Here is a 22,478-nt window from a genome sequence, read left to right on the forward strand (position 1 = left end):
TATTCTAAATAATCTTTTGTAGAAAATTCGTTTTCGACCCCTATTATCTCTAAATTGACTAGCCCAGATCTACGGGCGTTACAGTGGCTGTGGTTTTCGCCCTCAAGATTTGACGACATTACCTCTATGGGGTTCGTTGTACTATTTACACGGACCACTAGAGCCTGAGGTATCTGATGGATCAGCCAAATCTAAACATGAGACATCGTAGATGGTTGGATGTGGTAAATGATTATAATTGTGAGATCCTTTTATCACCTGGGGAAGGACAATATGGTGGTCGATACCCTCAGCCGCAAGGCAGTTGCTGCCCCAATCAGGGATGTATGTTTGATAATGACTGTGATTACCTTACTTTTAGAGCGGATCCGAGAGGCTCAGGTTGAGGCTATGAAGGAAGAGCACCGGAAGAGTGAGCACATAGTGGGCCAGGTGGCTTCCTTCGATTATGATAGCCGAGGATTATTGACCCTTCATCGGAGGGTATGGGTTCCATATTGGGGTGGTGCACGTCAGGTATTGATGGATGAGGCGCACAAGTGGAGGTTCTCTATTCATCCTGGAGCGACAAAGATGTATAAAGATCTTCTGCTTGACTATTGGTGGCCATGTATGAAGCGGGATGTGGTCTGGTATGTGGAGATGTGCTTGACTTGCAGGAAAGTTAAGGTCGAGCATCAGCGAACCCATGAAAAAATGGAGCCATTGGGTATTCCTTTTTGGAATTGGGAAGATATTACGATGGATTTTATCACCAAATTACCTTGGACGGCACGTAGAGTGGATTCGATATGGGTCATTGTGGATTGATTGACCAAGAGTGTGCATTTTGTCCCGATTCAGGAGAGTATCTATTCTAAAAAGTTGGCAGACATATACATTCGGGAGGTTGTGGCATGACATGGGGTGCTGGTTTCTATGGTCTCTGATAGGGATGTTCGGCTTACTTCCAGATTTTGGAAGAGATTTCATGAGGAGTTGGGTACTCGTCTGCACTTCATCATGACTTTTCACCAGCAGACGGATGATCAAAGTGAGCGGACTATCCAGGCATCGAAGGACATGCTGCGAACATGTGTACTGGATTTTGGCGGGAGTTAGGACACGTATCTTCCGTTAGCGGAATTTTTGTATAACAACAATTATCACACCAAAATTGATCGACCTCCTTTTGAGATGCTATATGGGAGGAAGTGTAGGACCCCGATATGTTGGGGTGAGGTCGGTCAACGATTTACAGGGAGTACAGAGTTAGTACTCTGAACGACTGAGTTGATTCAGCAGGTTCACAACAGACTACAAATAACACAAAGCTGACAGAAGAGCTACACAGACAGACGCCGGTCAGACTTAGAGTTCCATGTCGGGGATATGGTACTCTTGAATGTGTCACCTTGGAAAGGTGTCATCCGATTCAGGAAGAAGGGCAAGCTAGGCCCCATATATATTGGTCCTTTCAGAGTGTTAGCCCGGGTGGGCAGGGTTGCATATCACTTTGATCTACCAGAGGAGCTCAGACAGATCCATAGCACTTTCTACGTCTCTCAAATACGGAAATGCTTGATTGATGATTCCGCAGTGGTTCCATTCGATGACAGGAAGATGAAGAATCTTTGAAACAAGGTTTTGGAATTGGTAACAGTGTAGTGGAAACACCGAAAGGGGTCAGAATAGACATGGGATCCTAAGGAGGAGATGAGAGAACATTACCCAAAATTTGTTTGCAGAGGCGGACTTCAAGGACGAAGTTGTTGGATTAGGTGTCTAAGCCCATAACTATTTTGGTATGTACTTGACCCGATTGTGAGCATGGTCCTTTTGGGTTGCCTTCACCATAGCAACTGATATGATGAATTATGGAGAAATAGAATTAATTATGATTTATTAATATATTATATAAATAATATATTAAAGGAGAAATCATATTGTTTAATTAATATTGATCAAGAATTAAATAGAATTAATTTTGTGGTCAAAAGAGATTAATTAAACTTAGGGGACTGATACTGTAGTTATAAGATAATTGCAATTGGGCTGATGGATCACCTTGGAATATAGGTTGGACGAATTCTATGGGAAGCCCATAAGGAAATCGTCCAAGGGATATTCTAGAAGGAGTCCATGGGCTGCTTAAGGCTTAAGCAGTCATATTAGGGTTTCTAGCTAAAAACCCTAGCAGCCACAAGTATAAATAGACCCCTAACATAAGGAATTCGGCCATATGCTTCCTAGTGTTGCCCTAGCCGATTTCTTACCTTCTCCTAAGTCATCTTGTTGCTAGTGGTGTTTGTGACTCCATTAGAGGTGCAACATTTGAGGCACTAAGCTTTCAGAAGTCAAGATCAAGAAGGATTATGATTGTTATTGCTACATAACAATCAAGGTAATGTTCCTAACCCTAATCTTATGTCAATTTCGATAATAGCATGTTAGATATAGGGTTTATGATTTGGTATTCAATGTTGTTGTGTTCATATTAGAAAACCTAGATCAAAGCAATTAGGGTTGCATGTACACCATAGGAATGATGTAATGCTCATAACCCAACAGAAGGTTGATTCAAGTGGGAGAGAATTGTAACATCTGAGATGTCAGGTATAATTTAATTAAATAAATCCTTCTTGCTGACCCATGGACCCGAGTATGTTGGGTGTACATATGGTACACCATACATACTCCAAGGCAATGCATGAGGCGGGATGTCCCCTTAGTACGCTGGGCGTACCCATGTGTACCCAGGGCGTACGTCCGTCATGGGAAAACCCTAATTATTAGGGTTTACTCCCTATTTAAACACATTAAGAACCCCAAATCCTTCATCTTATCAACCTCCATTATATCTTGAGATATACCTTGAAACCCTGATCCAATTTCCAAAGAAATTGACTGAAACATCCCAAATATACGGTCCAAAAATTTTGTTTTTAATTATTAATAAAACCATAGTTATCAAATCATCACATAATATCATAAGTCATTGTATCTCAAAACATCATAAACATCTGTCAAATATATATCAGAGAAAAAACATCCCTGTCTAAAATCATAGTGTGCACACTGCAGTCATCCCGAGCTCTTCCCCTTGCTACTGAAAGTACCTAAAACCAAAACTGAAAACTGTAAGCACGAAGCTTAGTGAGTCTCCCCAAACTACCACATACCATACACATAACATGCATCTAGGAGATACGTGCCTCACCCACACTCAAGGAGATACGGGCCCCACCCACACTCGACTAACTATGAGATACGAGCCTCGCCCACACTCAGCTATCTATAAGATATGGGCCTCGCCCACACTCAGGTAACTAGGAGGTACAGGCCTCGTCCACGCTCCGATAACTAGGAGGTATGGACCTCGCCCACGCTCCGCTAACTAGGAGGTACCGGCCTCACCCACGCTCCACTAACTAAGACATACATACAAGTATCACACAAACAACAAGTATAATCAAAATCTACCCATTCATATCCGTACTCAAATAATGCTAAGATACGGGCCCTGTCCACACTTAGCTATTAATCATCACACATACTATATACGGGCCGGCCTTGGTGCCTTAGACATGTTCAAACCAGGAGGAAACTCACCTCAATGTCGGATGATAGCTGAAACGTCTCTGCCCGGTAATCAGCTCTACTCACTTCCTGAACCAAAACAATCCCTTAGATACCATTTCATGCTCATAACCCCTTTAGGGTCAGCTATGACCAAATTCAGAGTCAAGTCAAAGTCAAAGTCAACGCTTCGAGTTGACCCAACTCGTCAAGTTTACCCTTCAACTCGACGAGTTCCTATAATCCATAGAATCGTGAAATCGCGATCCAACTCGTCGATTCCATCCGTGAACTCGCTGAGTTCTTCCTTTCAACAGAATCGGGACACTTCATTTCAACTCGTCGATTCCATCATTGAACTCATTGAGTTTCTTAGTCTGTTAGCCCCTTCTTAACCCATTACGCCATTGTCCTTCAGATCTGAACCCGAAACTTCAGATCTCGCCTGAAAATGCCTCTAGAAGGGTAAAGTTTCCAACTTTACCCCTTGATACCCTTCCTAAATGGATTGAGCTCAAACCCTAACCTAAAAAGGTCAAGGTCTTAATCCAAACACCATCAAAACTAAGAGATAGACCTTGAGATCATAGATCTGGACTCTAGGGACTAAATAATCACGTAAAGCCTTGAACTTTATTCTCATGCATGGCCATAAAATCTTCAAAAGAACAAAATGATGGTCTAGAAATTGCATGGGACTTCCATTGTAACATCCCAAATTTCGAGTCCAAAAAAAATTTCATTTTAATTAACAGATTATAAAACATTCATAAGAAAACTGTGTAACAATATATCATTTTGTGAATCAATGTATCATGTCTGAAAACCCAAAACATATAATAGCAACATGTCAGAGTACAATCCCAGAATATCTCAAGTGCGGAAAATCAATGCGTGTGTGTATGATGTGCCACTACCGCGCCAGCTCTTTCCCCTTCGCTGAAGAGGTACCTGAAACCAAAACTGTAAACCGTAAGCACGAAGCTTAGTGAGTTCCCCCATCGTACCACACACCATACAATAACATACTGTCAGGCAATTTTGGGGTGCCTGACTACCCAGGTCAAGCCATTCTGGGGTGCTTGACGAACCCAGGTCAAGCCATTCTGGGGTGCTTGACTTACCCGTCGGTCTATTTCACCCGACTACCGGGGGACTATTTCACCCCCTACCACTACCATATAACACACATATACTGCCAGGCAATTCTGGGGTGCCTGACTACCCAGGTCAAGCCATTCTGGGGTGCTTGACTTACCCGTCGGTCTATTTCACCCGACATCCGAGGACTATTTCACCTCCTACTACTACCACATAATATCATAGCATGAACATACTGTCATGCAATTCTGGGGTGCCCGACCTACCCGTCGGTCCTAACGACCGAACTTGGGGACTAATCTCCCCTACTACCACTATCACATATAACATATCATGCTATCACATAAACATATCAGGTAGTAGCAAACATAGACAATTATCACAAAGACAATCATCTACACCAACTCCTACTGGTGGGCCGGCGTTGTGGCCGTAGACCCACCGCTATTGGAAGGTAACTCACCTCAATGTCGTGCAGTGTTTGAATTATCCTCGGCGTACAAGTCGACTCCCTTCGACTCCTCGATCCCTACACGACGACCTTCAAGTCAACACACAACAAGTACAACCCTAAAGAGGGTCAGTCCAAGTCTAGTCAAAATCAACTTCAAGTTGACCCGACTCGCCGAGTTGGGCCGTCAACTCGCCGAGTCCCTCACCCTTTACTCGTCCTTATCCATGACCCGACTCATCGAGTTGGGCCGTCAACTCGACGAGTTCCTCCCTCACATGAACATCGCATGAAACTCATCCGACTCGCCGAGTTGATGAACAACTCTTCGAGTTCACCTTCATCTGATGAACAAGTTCTGTCCTTGACTCGCCGAGTTGATGAACAACTCGTCGAGTTCATCTTCATCCTTAAGAAGATTGCCTTGGACTCGCCGAGTTTGTTCTAGCACTCGTCGAGTCCCATGAACTCCAGGTCTAAAATCACGTCCAATACATTGGGTAACTCTTCCTGTCCGATTACAACCCTTCTAACACTCAACTGGGTTCCTTTGACTCTCAACAGATATGGGGCTCAAAGCCTCGGACTCGTCGAGTCCCAAGAACGGACTCGCCGAGTCAGTCATGTCCACACTCTAAATCCTTGATTTTTGATGTACAACCTTTGATCAAAAGATAGATCCAAGCTTCTATAATCGATCTAGCATGTAAAGTTACAAACTTTACGTGCTTGCATGGGACTTTGAGCTCAAAAAGACATAAAACAAGCTCTTAAGATGCATGGGGCCTTTCATGGGTGCAAAAGCAGTCCCCAACTGCCTTGTGACTCCTTTAATGACGTGATTCAGAAGCTTTAACCCCCAACCATGTTTGCAATCATGGTTGGCCATCAAAAATGGCTTATAAAAGCCCTAAATCTCCCCAAAAAGGGATCTAACAAATGAAAGAGCAAGGTTACAGCTTTTTACCTTCAATGAACTGTAGAAGGTGCACAAACTCGGGTTCCCTTGGTCTTTACTTGCTTCCTCAAGCCTTTCTCCTTCCTTCTTAAGACCACAAGCACCAAAATCCACCAACAAGGCTTAGATTGCTTCAATAACGGCTAGGGTTTCAATGAGAGGTGTTCTGGGAGCATAAGGGACGTTGTGGCCGACATAACATTGTTTAAATAGGGTGCAAACCCTCAGATTAGGGTTTTTGTCCAGCTAGAGCCTACTCGTCGAGTCCGGGACCCGACTCGACGAGTCCATCACTTAAATCCCGCGCCTCATCCCGCTTCTACTCGGCGAGTTGGTCCTTCAACTCGCCGAGTCCAAGGCCAAAAATGCAAAAATACTTAAATAAAAATACATACCAAGAACCAGGTGCTACATCCATGGCCATAAAGTTGGCACCTTTATGCCATGAAAACCCCTTAAGGCCCTAGATTTGAAGTGTTCTCCACTTGGGACGTCCAAATCCCAAGAATCATATCATTTGGACCAAAATAAGCAAGGAACTTCAAGAATGGAGATCTAAATAACAACAAAGTAAGGTTAAAGCTCTTTACCAGCAAAATGTCGTGGATGAAACAAGGGTTATGGATCTATAGACTCCTTCTTACGTCCTCAAGCTTCTCCTTCTTCCAATAGCTTCAAAACACACACTAAATCACTCGAAATAGCTTACAAACACTCACAATAGCATTAGGGTTTCGAGATTTAGGGTTTGGGGACTTGGAGGCTGGAAATGAGGCCAACATGGAAGGTTTAAGGTGCTTAAATAGGGTACAAACCTCGGAAATTAGGCTTTCTCCTCTGCCAGCCTACTCGTCGAGTTGAGGCCTCTCAACTCGTCGAGTAGGCCGCTAACTAGGAGGTACCGGCCTCGCCCACGCTCCGCTAACTAAGACATACATACAAGTATCACACAGACAACAAGTATAATCAAAATCTACCAATTCATATCCATACTCAAATAATGCTAAGATACGGGCCCTGCCCACACTTAGCTACTAATCATCACACATACTATACATGGGCCGGCCTTGGTGCCTTAGACCCGTTCAAACCAGGAGGAAACTCACCTCAATGTCGGATGATAGCTGAAACGTCTCTGCCCGGTAATTAGCTCTACTCACTTCCTGAACCAAAACAATCCCTTAGATACCATTTCATGCTCATAACCCCTTTAGGGTCAGCTATGACCAAATTCAGAGTCAAGTCAAAGAAGCTATCCGTTTTATTCTAATTTTAAAAAACATAAAAAAATAATTAAAAAAATTAAGAAAATATTGCAAACAATGTCTACAAAGGTCGTAAAAAAATTACACATGTTAAAAAAGATGCAACCGACACTGAAAATATTATTAACAGAAATGATAAAAAGATTAAAAAAATCAAAGTTAAAAAAAAATAAAAACAAATCAAGTTCTAAAAAATTTTGGAAACTATAAAAGAAATTGTATCACATCCGTAAATGAAAGTTAAAAAAAAATAAAGTTTAAAAAAATCAATTTAAAAAAAAATTATAACAAATTTCTAAAAAAAATCACTTGGAAAAAATGAAAGTTGGAGAGGTTTGAAGAGGCAAGACAAGTGCTACGCTGCGCAGAAGACGCACATAGGTTTTGTAGTCTGAAGCCTTCCAAAAAACAAACTACTGCGAGAGGGCAAATGTTGTGCGTGTGATGTGCTACACATCAAAAAGTGGTATGAAGAGGTTTTTTTTTAAAAAACAAACAACACCTAAGCTTTGTGCTTATGGTTTTCAGTGTATGTTTCAGGTACTTCGAACTCGAAGGGAAGGGCGCGACTTGATCGCACTGCATTCGTCCATGTTTTTCCGCATTATGTGATTTTGGATTTGTACTCTGATGATATTTCACTATGATACACTTTCTGTTGTTTGACATGACTATTGGATATTTTGAAAAAGAATTAAAAATGAAATTTTTAGGATGTTACAACTTATTAAGGCTCCGTTTGATATACATCTTTCCAGCTCCAAACAGATCATTCTGGCTGAATGGACCGGAAAGACTGTTTGATATGCACAAAAAATGGTCTTTCCCGGTAAGATATGTCTTTCCCCGAAAGCTCTAAAACCATATCTTTCTGGCTGAATAGGCTGGAAAGACAATTATACCCCAAACTCTGTCTCTTTCTTTCTTGGATTATTAATTTCTTTTAAATAATTTATTTTTAATTTTTAAATTAGATTATTATATATTAATAACTATTATTTTTAATATATAATATTTATGTATTATTTAATATTATTTTTTTGGATTATTAATTTATTTTATATAAAAATTTTTATTGGATTATTATATATTAATAAATATTATTTATAACTATATAGAATTAATATATTAATAAATATTACTTTATTGGATTATTAATTTCTTTTTAGTTAATTTTTTAATTCATTTTTATTGGATTAATTCTTTTTTTAGACAACACCACCACCATCTTAATATATTTAAAAAAATCATTCATCCCACCATTATCGGACATGAACTGGGTCAAAAATCACATGTTGAGTTATAAAAAAAGTTAAAACTGCTAGAAATAATAACAATGTAACATCACTTTGAAAAAAAAAACTAAAAACAACTTAATCGACATTCTATTTGGATTGTTAAATGATTATTGTGTAATTTTGATTTTGTATGACAATTTATATGTTTTTATAATTATTCAGCAACTCTATCCATCATAATATAGAACAGCAGAATAATATTGTCATTTTTCATCATTCAGCATAGTCAATCAGATGTATAATCAAACAACATGGTTTCTTTCCCCGTTAGAAAACTTTTTCATACAACACTTTCCCAGACAGCACTTTCCGGACAGAAACTATCAAACGGAGCCTAACTCTATTACCAAGTTTATCAAATCATTGATATTAAAATCTCGATTTGAAAATATATGATAGAAATCATATAGAAACTATATATTATAATTATTAACATTAATAATAACTAGGAAAAAAGCCATGCTTCGCATGGGTTGGAAATTTTACATTTTTTCAAAAAAATTGGCCCATTATCATTAAATAATAAAGTGCAAATAACTCATTTCCATTAAAAAAATATTGTTAAGCATTTGTAGGGTTTGGAATATGAAGGAACTGAATTTTGTCATACATTTGGTTGACAAGTAACAACAATTGTTCGGTGATGAAATTCAAAGGCCAAAGGAATTAATATTATCATAAATTTGAACATGCAATAAAATTCACCTCTATTCTTCTGCTTTAAGTTTCGGTTTGTGATGACTTTCCCATGCTTGAATTTTAATCTATTTGTGTATAAATCTGAACACACATCATAAATAATGTTTATAAAAAATATTTAAAAGGTGAAATAACATTAATAAACAAATAATAGTAGATAAGTGTTTTTCTGTTGTGATCTTCCCACGCAACCACCCATTTCTCAAACTCAACTCTCCACGCCTCCTCGGCCAAAATGTGCCCTTCATCAATTTCTTTTCCGTGTCGTCTTTATTTTCCTAAGCCGTAATGTTCATCTTTCTAGGTTTGTACCCCTACCTGTAAAGGCTCCTTTCATGTTGTAAGTTTATTCGACATGGTATACGAAAAAAGAGCATATAAAATGACCAATTTGCCCTCAGTCAATCCTGTGCTACGGTGAAAGTGACTAACGATGAAAATATGCTTAAAAAGTCGAAAATAGTCATTGTATCTTTTTTAAGAGTCAAGAATGTACTATTTTGACTTTTGAAAGTCAAATTTACCATGTCACAAACATCAACATTTTACTATTTTGTGATGCTTAGAGTCGCATGTTATATAAAAAAAGTAAGGAAAATGTTAATATGCATTTTCATATCAGACAGATTTCATACATGGTAAGCTAAATAAGGAATTTTGAGTAGCAATGGAACGCAAGATCACCTTCAATTTTAAGATTTACTTTTCTAACCTCTTCTTCAAAGTTCTTATTGTCTAAAATACTCTTTTTGTTGGTAAGCAAAATTCAGTACAATCAACTGTTTGTACGATCAGTGTGTGGAATTTGGTAACTTTAGCTTATAGCTTTGTAAACCACGGACCTGCATTTCAGACCAGTCCTTAGATAATATATAACATAGTATAATGAAAGTATAATGTAAGTAACAACAATGTACTTGCATTTTTTTGTGGATAGTGGTATGTGTTGACTTGAGATTGTGAGAGTTTTACCATACTGCCACTACAACTATTGGGGTTCAGATCAAGTTGTATAACCCAAATACCATGTTTGGCTGCTAGGTGGACGGAATCCAAATATCCAATCCCGTTGGAATCGTTCAAGTTTCATGTTTGCGACTCGTTGTTCTTCTCCAGACCAATTTACCTCTATTTTTACTCTGTAATAGCCACGACCAGATTGGCCAATCTCAAAGGCCATTAACATGCTATACATGATTCCCGCCCTGTTTTTACGACCTATTGTATATAAACCAGCCTCAGTTTCCGGTCCAAATCCCCTATAGAAGACATCAGCCATCAGTCATAAAAATCAGAAAAAAAAGTTCCAATCAAAATCAATTACAAACTATCTCAATATTATGCTGACAAATTAGATAATTGCTTCCATTACCAGATCAACCAAACATCTATTACCATATTAAAATATGTCATATTGAATGAATATAGGGCTTATTGAGACCGCTAATAACACCATAGATAACATCGACCTTCCTTTTTATTTGGTTGATCATTGGAGTATGAATCCATGTTTCCTAACTAAAAAAAACGATTACTTTGAAGGATGACGAAAAGAAGGAAACACTAATTCGAAACAGGAAGGCATAATTGAATTAAAAAGGGATAAAATTGAATTGAATAATTGTTTTGATGTTGTCAGATGTGAGTGACAAATCGATTACGATACATGGTGTAGAGGCGGCGTTTATCTGATATCATAAATTTTAAACAAAAAATATATTTTCATGGAAGCAGGAAGAACCGAAAGGTAGAAGGTAGATGAAGACGAAGCCTCTCATCACATCTGACTGCTTTTTCCTCCATAGGTCTGACAATATGGATAAGCCCTGTTATTACCAGCAAAATCAAAATAATTAAACCATCAGGTTCAAGTGAAACCATAAGAAAACATGGATATTGAAACAGAAGGTGTGTTGAAGTGGGGAAGAAAGCAAGAAACCCTAAGTTTCTTCGATTGAGATTTTGTTTGCTATCGCCTCCTTCTCCGGCGATCACCAAAGCAGTTCCGTGAGTAGTTCAGGAAAACAAAAACGTCTCCCAAGAGTCAGAAGCAACGAAGGATCAAGGTGGAGAGAATCCGTAATCGAGGATTTGGAGAAGATGGAGATGAACCGGAGGGTATAATCGGCAGTGAGGTGGTTTTAAGCCTGAGTCGAACAAGGACGATGCTGGTGGTGAAAATCGGTGGAAGAGATGGTGAATAAGAGAAGAGACTGGAAGGATGAAGAGAATTAAGTCGATGGCGATGGATAGAGTCGGTCAAGGGCAGGGACTAAAGTAAACCTGTGTGATCAATATCTGAATGACTCAAACTTCTGTGGCTAATATCAGAATGAGTCAAAAGTTATGTGGCAAAAATTAAAAGTCCAAAAGATCACTGTTAATACTTGCCATGCGCTTTAATATATAACTAGCAATTGAACATAAAACCCCCCACTAGTTTGAACATAAAAAAACACTTACATATGGCCGATGAGGCGACGGAGATTGGGAACTTGCGATCCACAACGAACCAGAGATTCAAAGTAATAAAGTAAAATATTTGCAATGAACAGAGAATCAGAGAATCAGATATTTGCAATAACTGAATCGTCTTCTCGTAATCAGAGATTGCAACGAACGGAAGTTGGAACTGGATTCGGGAATCGTCTTCTATCTTGGGCCACTTGGCTACGTTTACCGATTACGTCTTTTGCTATCGCACCACAGCAGAGAGACAGTCAGACACGGAATAGCTGGGTGGTGGTAATCCTACAAATTACCTATAATCAATAATAATACAGGGACCAATTCTGTCAAAAAAATGACAAGTTTACTATTCTTTTTCTTCATAACTTTAATATATATATAATAATATATAATTTGAGGTATTCTTTTTATCAATAATATATAATACTTTTAGTAACTCAAAACGAAAAAACTAATAGATAACAATTAATCATATGAAGCTCGTTTCCAATTAAATAATATTATTATATTTTTTTTCTAAAATATTGATATTAAAGATAACAATTTGGATACTTAAACAATGCCAAGCCACTCAAAAGAGTAGAGTTTGGTCATTTTTACATAGCTAGGGAAAAGGGGGTTGGTATAGATTTGTCATACTTAGCATATAATGCATACTTAACAAAGACCATCCATATCAAAGAAAATTCATAAGGACTATATGTGGTATTTTATTGTCAACAACAGAGATTATTTATATAACTTTATCTTTATTTTATGACATGTTTTAAAAAAAATTATTTGTTAAAAGAAAACTAATCACCACCAGCAAACAAAAAAAAAAAAAAAAAAAAAAAAGAAAACTATCTAAATGAATCTATTTGCCAAAAAGGCCAATTCACCACCTCCCGGATTTTTGCTCGCTGCATATGCGAATGTAACTTTGAGGAGCAACTTACTTCAAAAAGTGAAAAACTAACCATGATCCACTGATTAAACAAAATGATTATAATACATAAATAAACACTTTAGATAATAAAAATAAAATGTAAAATTCAAAGTTTAGGGCTTTTAGGCAATCTTGTAATACTTTGTTAACCCTCATTAAAAACCAGTGTTTACATTGTTGAATTAAAACATCTGCCCTAGGTTTCATTAGATATATATACTACGATTATTCTATATATACCCCTAATTGTTTGGTGTACCCCTATGTGAGTGTGTGTGTGTTTGTCTTTTTTATGTGAGTGAGAGGAGTTACATATAGTAACTCCCATATACTATTGTTCTGTATGTTCATCCTTTTTATTCATAATGGTTAGGCATTCTAACATTTGTTTGTCGGTAATAGTAACTATTGCAGTTATAATAATTAGCTAGGTCGGTTAGTTCATTGTTTTGGTTACAAAATTCAGATTTGACATTAGTACAACTAATCAACTAGTTTATTATTCACAAACTACATAGAATTATATAGCTAACAAAGAGCAAACAGAATCACAATCAAAACATTTGAAATTACTAGAAATCACAATCAAAACATTTGAAATTATTGACTTCACTAGTTCATCGCGTTCCAACAATCAGTGCAAATAATTTCGCAATTCATCAAATAGGTTAGTAATGTAGTTATAATATAATAAAATTGAAAAATAAGGAGACATAAGAGTTTTAGTAGATGGTGTGCTTTGCTTAGAGAATAACCTAGAAAACAGAAAGAAGATGCGATAGAAGACACTTGTGACTAGATAAAAAGCGATCACTAAAGAGGGTAGCGGGGTATTTCTTTCGTATGATTTTGATGCGATCATATACAAGAAATAAAAAAAAATCTTTTTTAAATGGTCTAACAACAAATTCCTTATGAATAAAAACCTTGTGTCCCATGTAAATGTAACCTTTTTAACATAATAACATCTATAGAAGTTAGTTTTGGTCATGGGCTTGAATATTTTCATGCAAGTTACTAGGCCAATGGCTGGGCTTGGTGGGCTTTATGACAGGTCCTTCTTGGGCCAGGCACCTTTTTGGGTAAACTCCGTAAGATGCATTGCATGTTGAGCGATTCGTGTAAAAACGCCTAAACTTTCTGCGTCTTCTGGCAAAACCAACTTACATTCGACAAATTTTTATTGATCACAATTCAACATTATTGAAATAATTAAAAGGTTAAAAAAAAAAACAAATTCACCTCAGCAACTATTCGAAATCACATCTCTCTCCTCTCTCGATCTGATTATCACCCGAAAGAAAAAGAACCCTAATGTATGTCCCAATACAGCCACCAAAAAAACTCCAACATTAAATGACATCAAAGCCAACATCACCATGTTTCCAATCCCCACACGTAAGCCATACAGCATCGTCTGAGCCAATCCAGACGCTGCACCATCGGATTTCATCCTTGACATGGCATCAGCAAGCCATTCCACTAAAAGAGCCATAAAAAACACGAATATCAAAGCCAATGCATACATGCCTATGTTATTTGTCCCTGGCCACCCTTTGAAAAGGATCAAAGCGTCTTTTCCCCAATAGAATGTCATGTGCATAATCATTCTCTTCCGACGTGGCATCCCCAGTGTTGTTCCATTGACACCATTCGTCATCATCGGTGGTGGAGCCATGATCAACCTATAAATGAGACTGGTTCGATCTTTTTGTTTCTTGTATGAAATATGAATCAGTCAGTATTCACAAGTTTGTATATTTATAGTAGGATATATATATACTGTATAGTACGATACGTATTTACTTTTGATAGTACAATATTGTTGGTATGTTAATGTAAGTAGTACATGGGGATAAATAGAGATTGGGTCGTAAACTTGATTTGTGACATTAACTACATTCCTAAATAAAAGGCATAAAAAAGTTTAAAAAACATCCTTGTTTTTTCCGTGAATTGCAACGAAATAAAAAAAAAACAACTTTGCCATCGTTTATAGTTATTAATTACCTCAAAATTACTAATTTTGTTTTACCCTACATGAATAGAGTTATTTACAAAGTTGAAATCTTTTGATGATTTTCAAAATTAAGAATTTAAGAAAATTAACTTTTTTGTTATATAAATCCGAAATAAGTTATTGTTATATAAGGTAAACGAAATAACAATTAATATTATGCAAAATAAAAATTACCTGTAAATTTTCTTTAGCTATAACAGTTAATGTAATTTGATTGTTTTCATAAGTTCATACTTACAAAATTAATTTTTTTGGTCCCTGTGATTTTTTGTTTTCTTTCTATCGAGCCTAAAAAATTTCCAACTAACCCAAGACGTTCAAAATAGAACTTTTGTAGATTGGGTCCTTGTCAACCATAAATGATTATTATACCATTTATTATTTATTTATTTATTTATTATTATTATTATTTTTTACATCTTTAAGACTTTTATAAGACAAAATTTCGTAACTGGTGTATATGCTTTACAAAAAAGTCACAAGTTCGTTCTATATTCTTGATGAAAATGGTACTTATGTTTCTAAAAGTTGCATTGGCAGTCCTTATGCCTCTCGTCGTTTATTTTTGGTCGTTTAATCCAACCACGCAAGGTACATTGGTCATTTCTTTTGGTGCATATTCATTAACACCTTAGACATGGATTTACATAATCAATCATTCACTAAACTGTCATTAATTGATCTCATTCCTCCCAAGAATTTTATTTGTCTTCTTTCTATATCCAAATTTCCTTCTTCACCATTGGAAGTTAGAAGGAAAACCGTAAATACGCCATTATCATTTTTGAAAATAAGGTTTTTAAAGTAATGGTGCTAACTCCATGAAATGTTTGTGAGGTATGTACACAAACAACAGATTTAGAAAAAGAATACAAGTAATGATTTGAGCGATTGTTTTTCTGAAACAAGTAATATTATGCCTGACAAAATTTTATAGGTTTTTTGTTTTGTATTTGTTAGATAAGGGTTTGATAACTATTTAACATTAAGGATACACCATGGTGGCATCTTTACCAAATATACATGAAGAAAATACATTAAAAACACTGTGTCGTATATGGACTACATTGATATTTTTCTGTTCATGAACTTGATGACATGATTGGAGAATTAACTATTGTCTCTAGGAAATAATCATGATATGATCAAATTAACTAAGTATGTATGTAAACATAGATAACCACTTGTGTACATTGAACATGTGCAAACAAGAGTACACACATATTTCATGTTTCCATCCAATATTGTGATTGAGGAATTGGATTATGGTGTTTCACTAAGCTTAAATATATTAAACATATAAAAGGAACTTGGATCTTGCAATATATAGGAAACAATATTTAATTTTTTCTCTTAATGAGGCCTTTATCTAGTCCCACGCCATATATTAGCTTACTAGGTGTGAGACTCATGTATTACATGAAGTTATTTAAAAAAATATATAAATATAAAATTTTAACAATTTGAGAAGTTTGAATTTATAAGAAAAATGAAAAAAAATTTAAATTATTAAAATTAATGAGACTTTAATACATTGAATACATTATATATATAAACCCCTTCTAATAAATACCTTACATATATATTATCTTACATATTAAATGTGAAATTTTAATTTAATAAAATGAAAAATACAATAAAATGATAAGTAAAAAATAAAAAATTCAAAAATTCTAGAAAGTGTCATGTGTCCAAATAAAGAAGAAGAGAACATGTGGCAAAAATATTTTGATTTATTAGGGATGATTAGATTATATCTTTTAGACAATCTCATATAACCCGATGAAGTCCCATAAATCAACATGTAAGGTATACCAAAATACAGTAGAAAAAGATCTTCTAAGTGAACAACATGTTCCTATTGCACAATATGTTCAAGATGAGCACAATGTACCAATAGCTCAAGATGTTGCAAATATTGAAGAGGTTCCATTTCAATTTAATATAGATGTTCCTACTCAAACATTATTACAATATGATTTTTTTAATCTATTTTTTGATATCGGTGAAAATGAATACCAAAATATAGGCAATATAGATTTCGAGCACGAAGATAACGCCAATACAAATATGTTGGTCCCAACATTGTAATCAAACAACAATAAAGTAAAGAACACATCAAATACTTTGAACCTAAATCTTTATTGATAAAAAATAGTTGTGTAATAACAAGATATGATCGGGCCGGTCTTGAGGATTTAAATATCCTCAAATGCCCTGGACAAGCTAGAAAAATGGTCTTTATCGTTATTATAAGTTTTATATATATATATATATATATATATATATATATATATATATATATATAATATAATATAATAAAAAAAGTTGGGCCCCCAAAAAAATTATGCCTTATACAACTGCCCATTTTGCCCCTTCCTCAACGCCCCTATATGATTAGATAACATACTTTCATTATTAACACACTATTGCATAACTTTCACATAAAACAATATTACATAAAGAATAGATACATCTTCATGTAATCCCTAAAGATCAAGGAGTCTTATGTTAATCCTTAAACTCTATCTTCAGTTTAATCTGACACCAACTCTTTTTAAAAGATATCCACATCCCAGGTTATTTACTACAAATTCACAAAACGGGTGTTACACAATACAATAATCTCCGATTGAGATGTAAGGCTTATAGATAGTCTAACGTAGGAACAAACATAATTTGCGATCATGTTAATGGAGAAGATGATGAGCTTTGGGTAGAAAATAAAAGGGAAAGAAGGTAATAGTGTTTAAAAATGCAAGTAAACGATTACCTCAATATAATAAGATATGGGAATGAATTGACTAAAATACCCTCATTCCATGGGCATATGTTAGATAGACACAATTCGAGACACGAATACACGAATATGTGAGTGAAACGACACAATACGAATACATCTTGAAAATTGAGATAAAACTTATTTCTCTTCGTGTACTTGTATTGTGTCTTCGTGGCTAACACGTTTTCATGACACGAATACACGAATTGGGAGGTCTAATGTTAGATGTAAACGACAAAAAGAAACAGCCTGAGACATAAGGGCCACCAATGCAACTTTTAGAAACCACAATGAACATTTTCATAAAATATGTTAGTGATTAAACATGTGACTTTCTGTAAAACACAATGTCCATTTATGTAATCTTGTTTCAACTATATGTTGTTGATTTTTGATATTTTAAACCAAAAAGTTTTGTTAAAATTATTAATTTGTAATTATGAAATTATTAAAATAATTAAAATCAAATACTCGATATCATCATCGGTTCCAAAATCTAAAGAACTTATATATCCTGTTCCAATTCTGATTTTAACATTCCGTTGATTCTAGTTCATATTAATTCGAGTACTCATCAATGCTCGCTTTCATATGCCACACGTACTAGCAAGCAACTTTGCATTAATTAGCCAAAACCCAACTCTAATTCGGCATTAACATTTTCCTCATTATCAAACGATATAATCCGTAAAATTATAAATACTTTGATAAAAAAAAAAGCAAATCATGTCGTTGTTTTCTCTTTGTCTTAGATGGATTAAGCTCATTAATAATTATTATATATCCAAATTTATGGAACCAAAAAGACTGCAAGGTTCATGAATTTTTATATATTTATAAAATGAATATTGAAAAAAAAAAAAAAGCTTCAATGCGTTCAAATGCTCCACTTGGATTTGTCCATCCCCGATCTGCAAAAATAATGGTACTGTAACAAAATCAAGTGTTTACTCTATATCTGGTTGATGTATTACTATATTTCTGGTTGAATGACATCAACTTGACTTCGGACATTTATTTTGCAAGTTTTTCTGCAAAAGGCCTACTGATTTTTTTACTGTGTTGCCATATTAAGAGAATGGATCTTAGTATTTTTAGGGTGTGAAATATCTATTTTATTTTTTCAACTATTTTACTTATTTGGCTTAAACGAAAAAATACGAGAACATAAACATGGTATTTGAGATACTGATCAGTATATTCGAAATGTAAGTTTGGCCAACAACGAAATTTTTGAGCTTTAATTTAAGACTCGAAAAACCTCATATCAATGTGAATAAGTCGATCATTCCATTAAATATTTTGTACCTTGATCCACCACATTCTAGACTACCATTACGACGAAATGAAACCCACCAACTCCTCCAACGAATCATATGAACAACCACCATTTTGCACTGCTTCTTTAACCATTTCCTTCATTCCGATTGCTCTAACTCTCATCTCCTCCCCTTCTTCATCCACAATAACTCTCCTAATCATGCTTTCCATCTCCCCACTCTCTAAACCCTCCAATTCCAACCCTATCTTCCATACGTAACTCACGTAACGTGCATTCACCATTTGGTCTATATTAAATGGTTGGCATATCATCGGAATCCCATCCGAAATACTCTCCAATGTCGAATTCCAACCACAATGACTCCAAAATCCACCAACAGCAAAATGGGCCAACACTTCCTTTTGGGGCGCCCATTTTACAGTCAAGCCACGTTCTCTCGTCTCCTCTATGAAACCCTCCGGCAAGAACTCAGTCCATTCCGAGTCACAAACTGAACCCGGTCTAACCACCCATATGAACCGCTGGTTGCTTTTGGCTATCCCACATGCCATCTCGGTTAGCACTTTCTTGTCCAACGTCATTAAGCTTCCGAAGCTTATGTAAATCACGGATTTTGGAGCTTGTTTGTCGAGCCAGGCAATGCAACTAGTGTCCTCTTCGAGAAAACTAGTAGGGGGATTAGTTGGTGCTATTTTGTGCAGAGGTCCGACTGCAAAAACTGGAACCTGGTAGTGCTTGTGGATTTGGGTTAAGGCTTCATGTTCGAGAACTTTGATGGTGTTCCAAATAACTGCAGAGGGTCGAATCGATTGGCTGATTATGGCAACCAGTTGCTGCCAATCTTCAACAGGTGATTTTGAAAAGGGCAGATCTTTGTACCTGAGGGGATGATGATTTGGCACCATCTCCTGCATCACATAATCTTTTCAACAAATGGGAGTTACCTTAATTAGTTTGTATATACATCTAGTACTTTCTCGTGCTTTCAATTGAAAAAGTACTAGATTAGTTAATTGAATCTTTCATCTACATATATCAAGGTTGTAAGTTTGATGTACCTTGTTCAAGAAATCTGCCTTCTTGATGGAGCTGCTGACGGACAAGGTAAGCCGGAAAGTACGCTGCACTGCTACTGCGGAAGACTATGGCGGCAAGATTCAGATCGACGGCAACGGTTCCTGCAAAAAACATAAGGTGGTCATAGATGACAACGATTGATTTATTTCCTCTATTTTGTTCACCGATTAATCGAGTCAAGTGTTCTTTGAATGATGGTTTGCAGTTTTTGTTGAGAGTCTGGATGAAATTACTGAAGCTACCGGAGTCATCAATAGTGGATAAATTGTCGGAAAGTGGGAGAAAAATGAAGGAAGGATGGTTAGAAGGGTTAGGAGGGTTTAAATTGGAGTGAGCAATGGCTATAGAGAACCCATGGGCATGAAGGGCTTTGGCGAGCTGAAGAGTAGGGGTCATGTGGCCATGAAACGGGGATGATGCTAGCACAACCAGTGGCCACCGTCTTCCGCCGTGTTCTTCCATCTCTCTATCTCTCTATGTATCTATGATTCTATGTATCGATCTAGAAGAGTTTTTGTTTTCTTTAGAGGTTTGTGCGCTGGTAACGATGATGGTTCCAAAGAGAGAATATTTTGTAAACAATGAAGACAAGGACTAGAGGCACTCATCTGTCTTTATGGGAAGCACCAACATTCACTGATTCACTACCATGGCCTACGATTGATTTTTTGCCTTTAATTTTACACAAAAGAAAAAACATTTACGTAACTATAAACGCCTAACTATCAAAGTATGGTTGCTAAAACTATAAAACACACAACAAAAATACCAATTACCAAATCAGATTCAGAATCTCACAAAATAATAATTGAAAATCAGATTCAAAACTACTATAAAATCAGAACTGAATACAAGATTCAAAACTGCAACAAAATCTACTACAAACTACGTACTACAAAATCATAATTGAATATCAGATTCATAATTACTACAAAATTAGAATTGAGCATCAGTTTTGGGTTTTCTCACAAAATCAACAAGTTTTGATAATTTAATATCATCTAAGAACTACACAAAATCAAAATGATCTAAAAAAAATCCTCGAAATTGAAAATCAGAAGTAAATTAGATTCAAGACTACTACAAAATATTCTAAAAAATCATAATGTTCACAAAATCATAATTGAATATGATGTCTCATTTCTCAGAATTGAATATCAGTTTTGGATTTCTATTTTCTAGAACTGACGCAAAAAAGACTAAGTAGTCGAGAATCACCCTCACTACAAAAAAAAATAAATAAATAAATAAACTACATTTAATAGCACAATATTTTTTTTTCTTTTTCTTTTTTTTTTTAGAACGGCAATAGCACAAGAAATAGCACAAGGTTTTTAAGTGGCATAATTTTTTTGTGTCATTAATTCATTATCTTATGTTTTAGTGGCCCATATTTTGTTTTGCCACTTTATAAAAGGAAGTATTATTAGCTAGGTTTGAATTGTGTTTTTGAATTAGTCAATAGTACTCATTTTCCTGTTTCCTTTATTTATTTTATTTTGGTTTCTCACTGTGTTCCTCCAAACAACTTTTCATTTTCCCTCTAAATCATTTTTAAGTTCAATCTTAACATATACACAAACATTCACTATTCGTTTTGTGTCTTCTAAATACAACCATTTAGATGTCTAACAAACAAATATGTTTTCAGTCAGAGAAATATTATTTGTCAGGAGTATGTCCGATTTAGATTCAGACAGATCGTACCAAACATTGGCAACCCCTAGCTCCCTTGTCATTAGTTGCCTCTGTCATCATTCCAAGTAGGAATGGAAGTGGGACCGGGCCCGACGCGAATGAAAGAAAACCCGGAAACCCAGAAATCAGAATTGAAGGATTAGAAGACCCAAGAACCGACACGGTATTAAGGAACTGACTTTGGTTTGGTTCCAAGTATTAGACCAGGTAAAGTGGGTCTGAAATGGTTGGAACCAGAATTTGGTACTTGGAACTGGTTTTGGGTTTTAGACCCAGATAACCAAAAAGTTTGTTGTTGAACTTTGAAATTGGTTTGGGATGGCTTAGACTATAGGGAGTGACCCTTGCCACTCCTCACCAAGACGTCACCAACTCCGCCCCTAGGCTCTCGCCAAGGGTCTCGACAAGGATGCCTCGCAATCGGCCAACAAAAAGAGAGAATATAGAGAAAGGGAGAAATGGTCTATGAATGGTGTTCTCTATTTTTTTTACCAAAATAAAACCTAGCTATTTAAATGGAATCACCACACACCCCAATAATTCCAAGATTTTCATGTTTTATTACAAAAACTTAGGTGGCAGATTAGTGTGTTAAGTTCACCATCATTCCCTCTTAATTACCTTAAAAAGAAATAGTTATGTTCAATTAACAAGCGATGGACCTTGACAAATGAAATAGCTAGGTCCTATGTTTCATTTTGTTTCTGTGCACTTGGATTTTTGAACTACATTTTGAACCTTCATAATTTTACATAAATTTTACATAAATTTGGTTTGCATGTATATTGTTCCTCTTTGAGTTACATATGTCAAACTAGTTGTTTTTTCTTTCTGAATTTGAATGAAATAACTCTTTTTGTCTTTAAGTTAAATGTGGGAAGAATTTATATTT

The 22,478-nt window shown here is 35.9% G+C and overlaps 1 protein-coding gene across 1 annotated transcript; it reads right to left on the reverse strand.

Moving 5' to 3' along the window:
* Nucleotides 1-18,708: 18,708 nt before the first annotated feature.
* LOC145137265 (UDP-glycosyltransferase 76H1-like) lies at nucleotides 18,709-20,618 on the reverse strand. The gene is made up of 2 exons (XM_079071408.1): nucleotides 19,870-20,618; nucleotides 18,709-19,733 (listed from the first exon to the last, which is right to left on the reverse strand). Exons 1-2 carry the CDS (start codon nucleotides 20,348-20,350, stop codon nucleotides 18,865-18,867), a joined length of 1,350 nt encoding a protein of 449 aa, XP_078927534.1. The 5' UTR covers nucleotides 20,351-20,618; the 3' UTR covers nucleotides 18,709-18,864.
* Nucleotides 20,619-22,478: the final 1,860 nt, after the last annotated feature.

Source organism: Lactuca virosa, chromosome 9 (genome assembly GCF_052849685.1).
Source record: "Lactuca virosa cultivar CGN04683 chromosome 9, Lactuca_virosa_CGN04683_v6, whole genome shotgun sequence".
Lineage (NCBI taxonomy): Eukaryota > Viridiplantae > Streptophyta > Magnoliopsida > Asterales > Asteraceae > Lactuca > Lactuca virosa.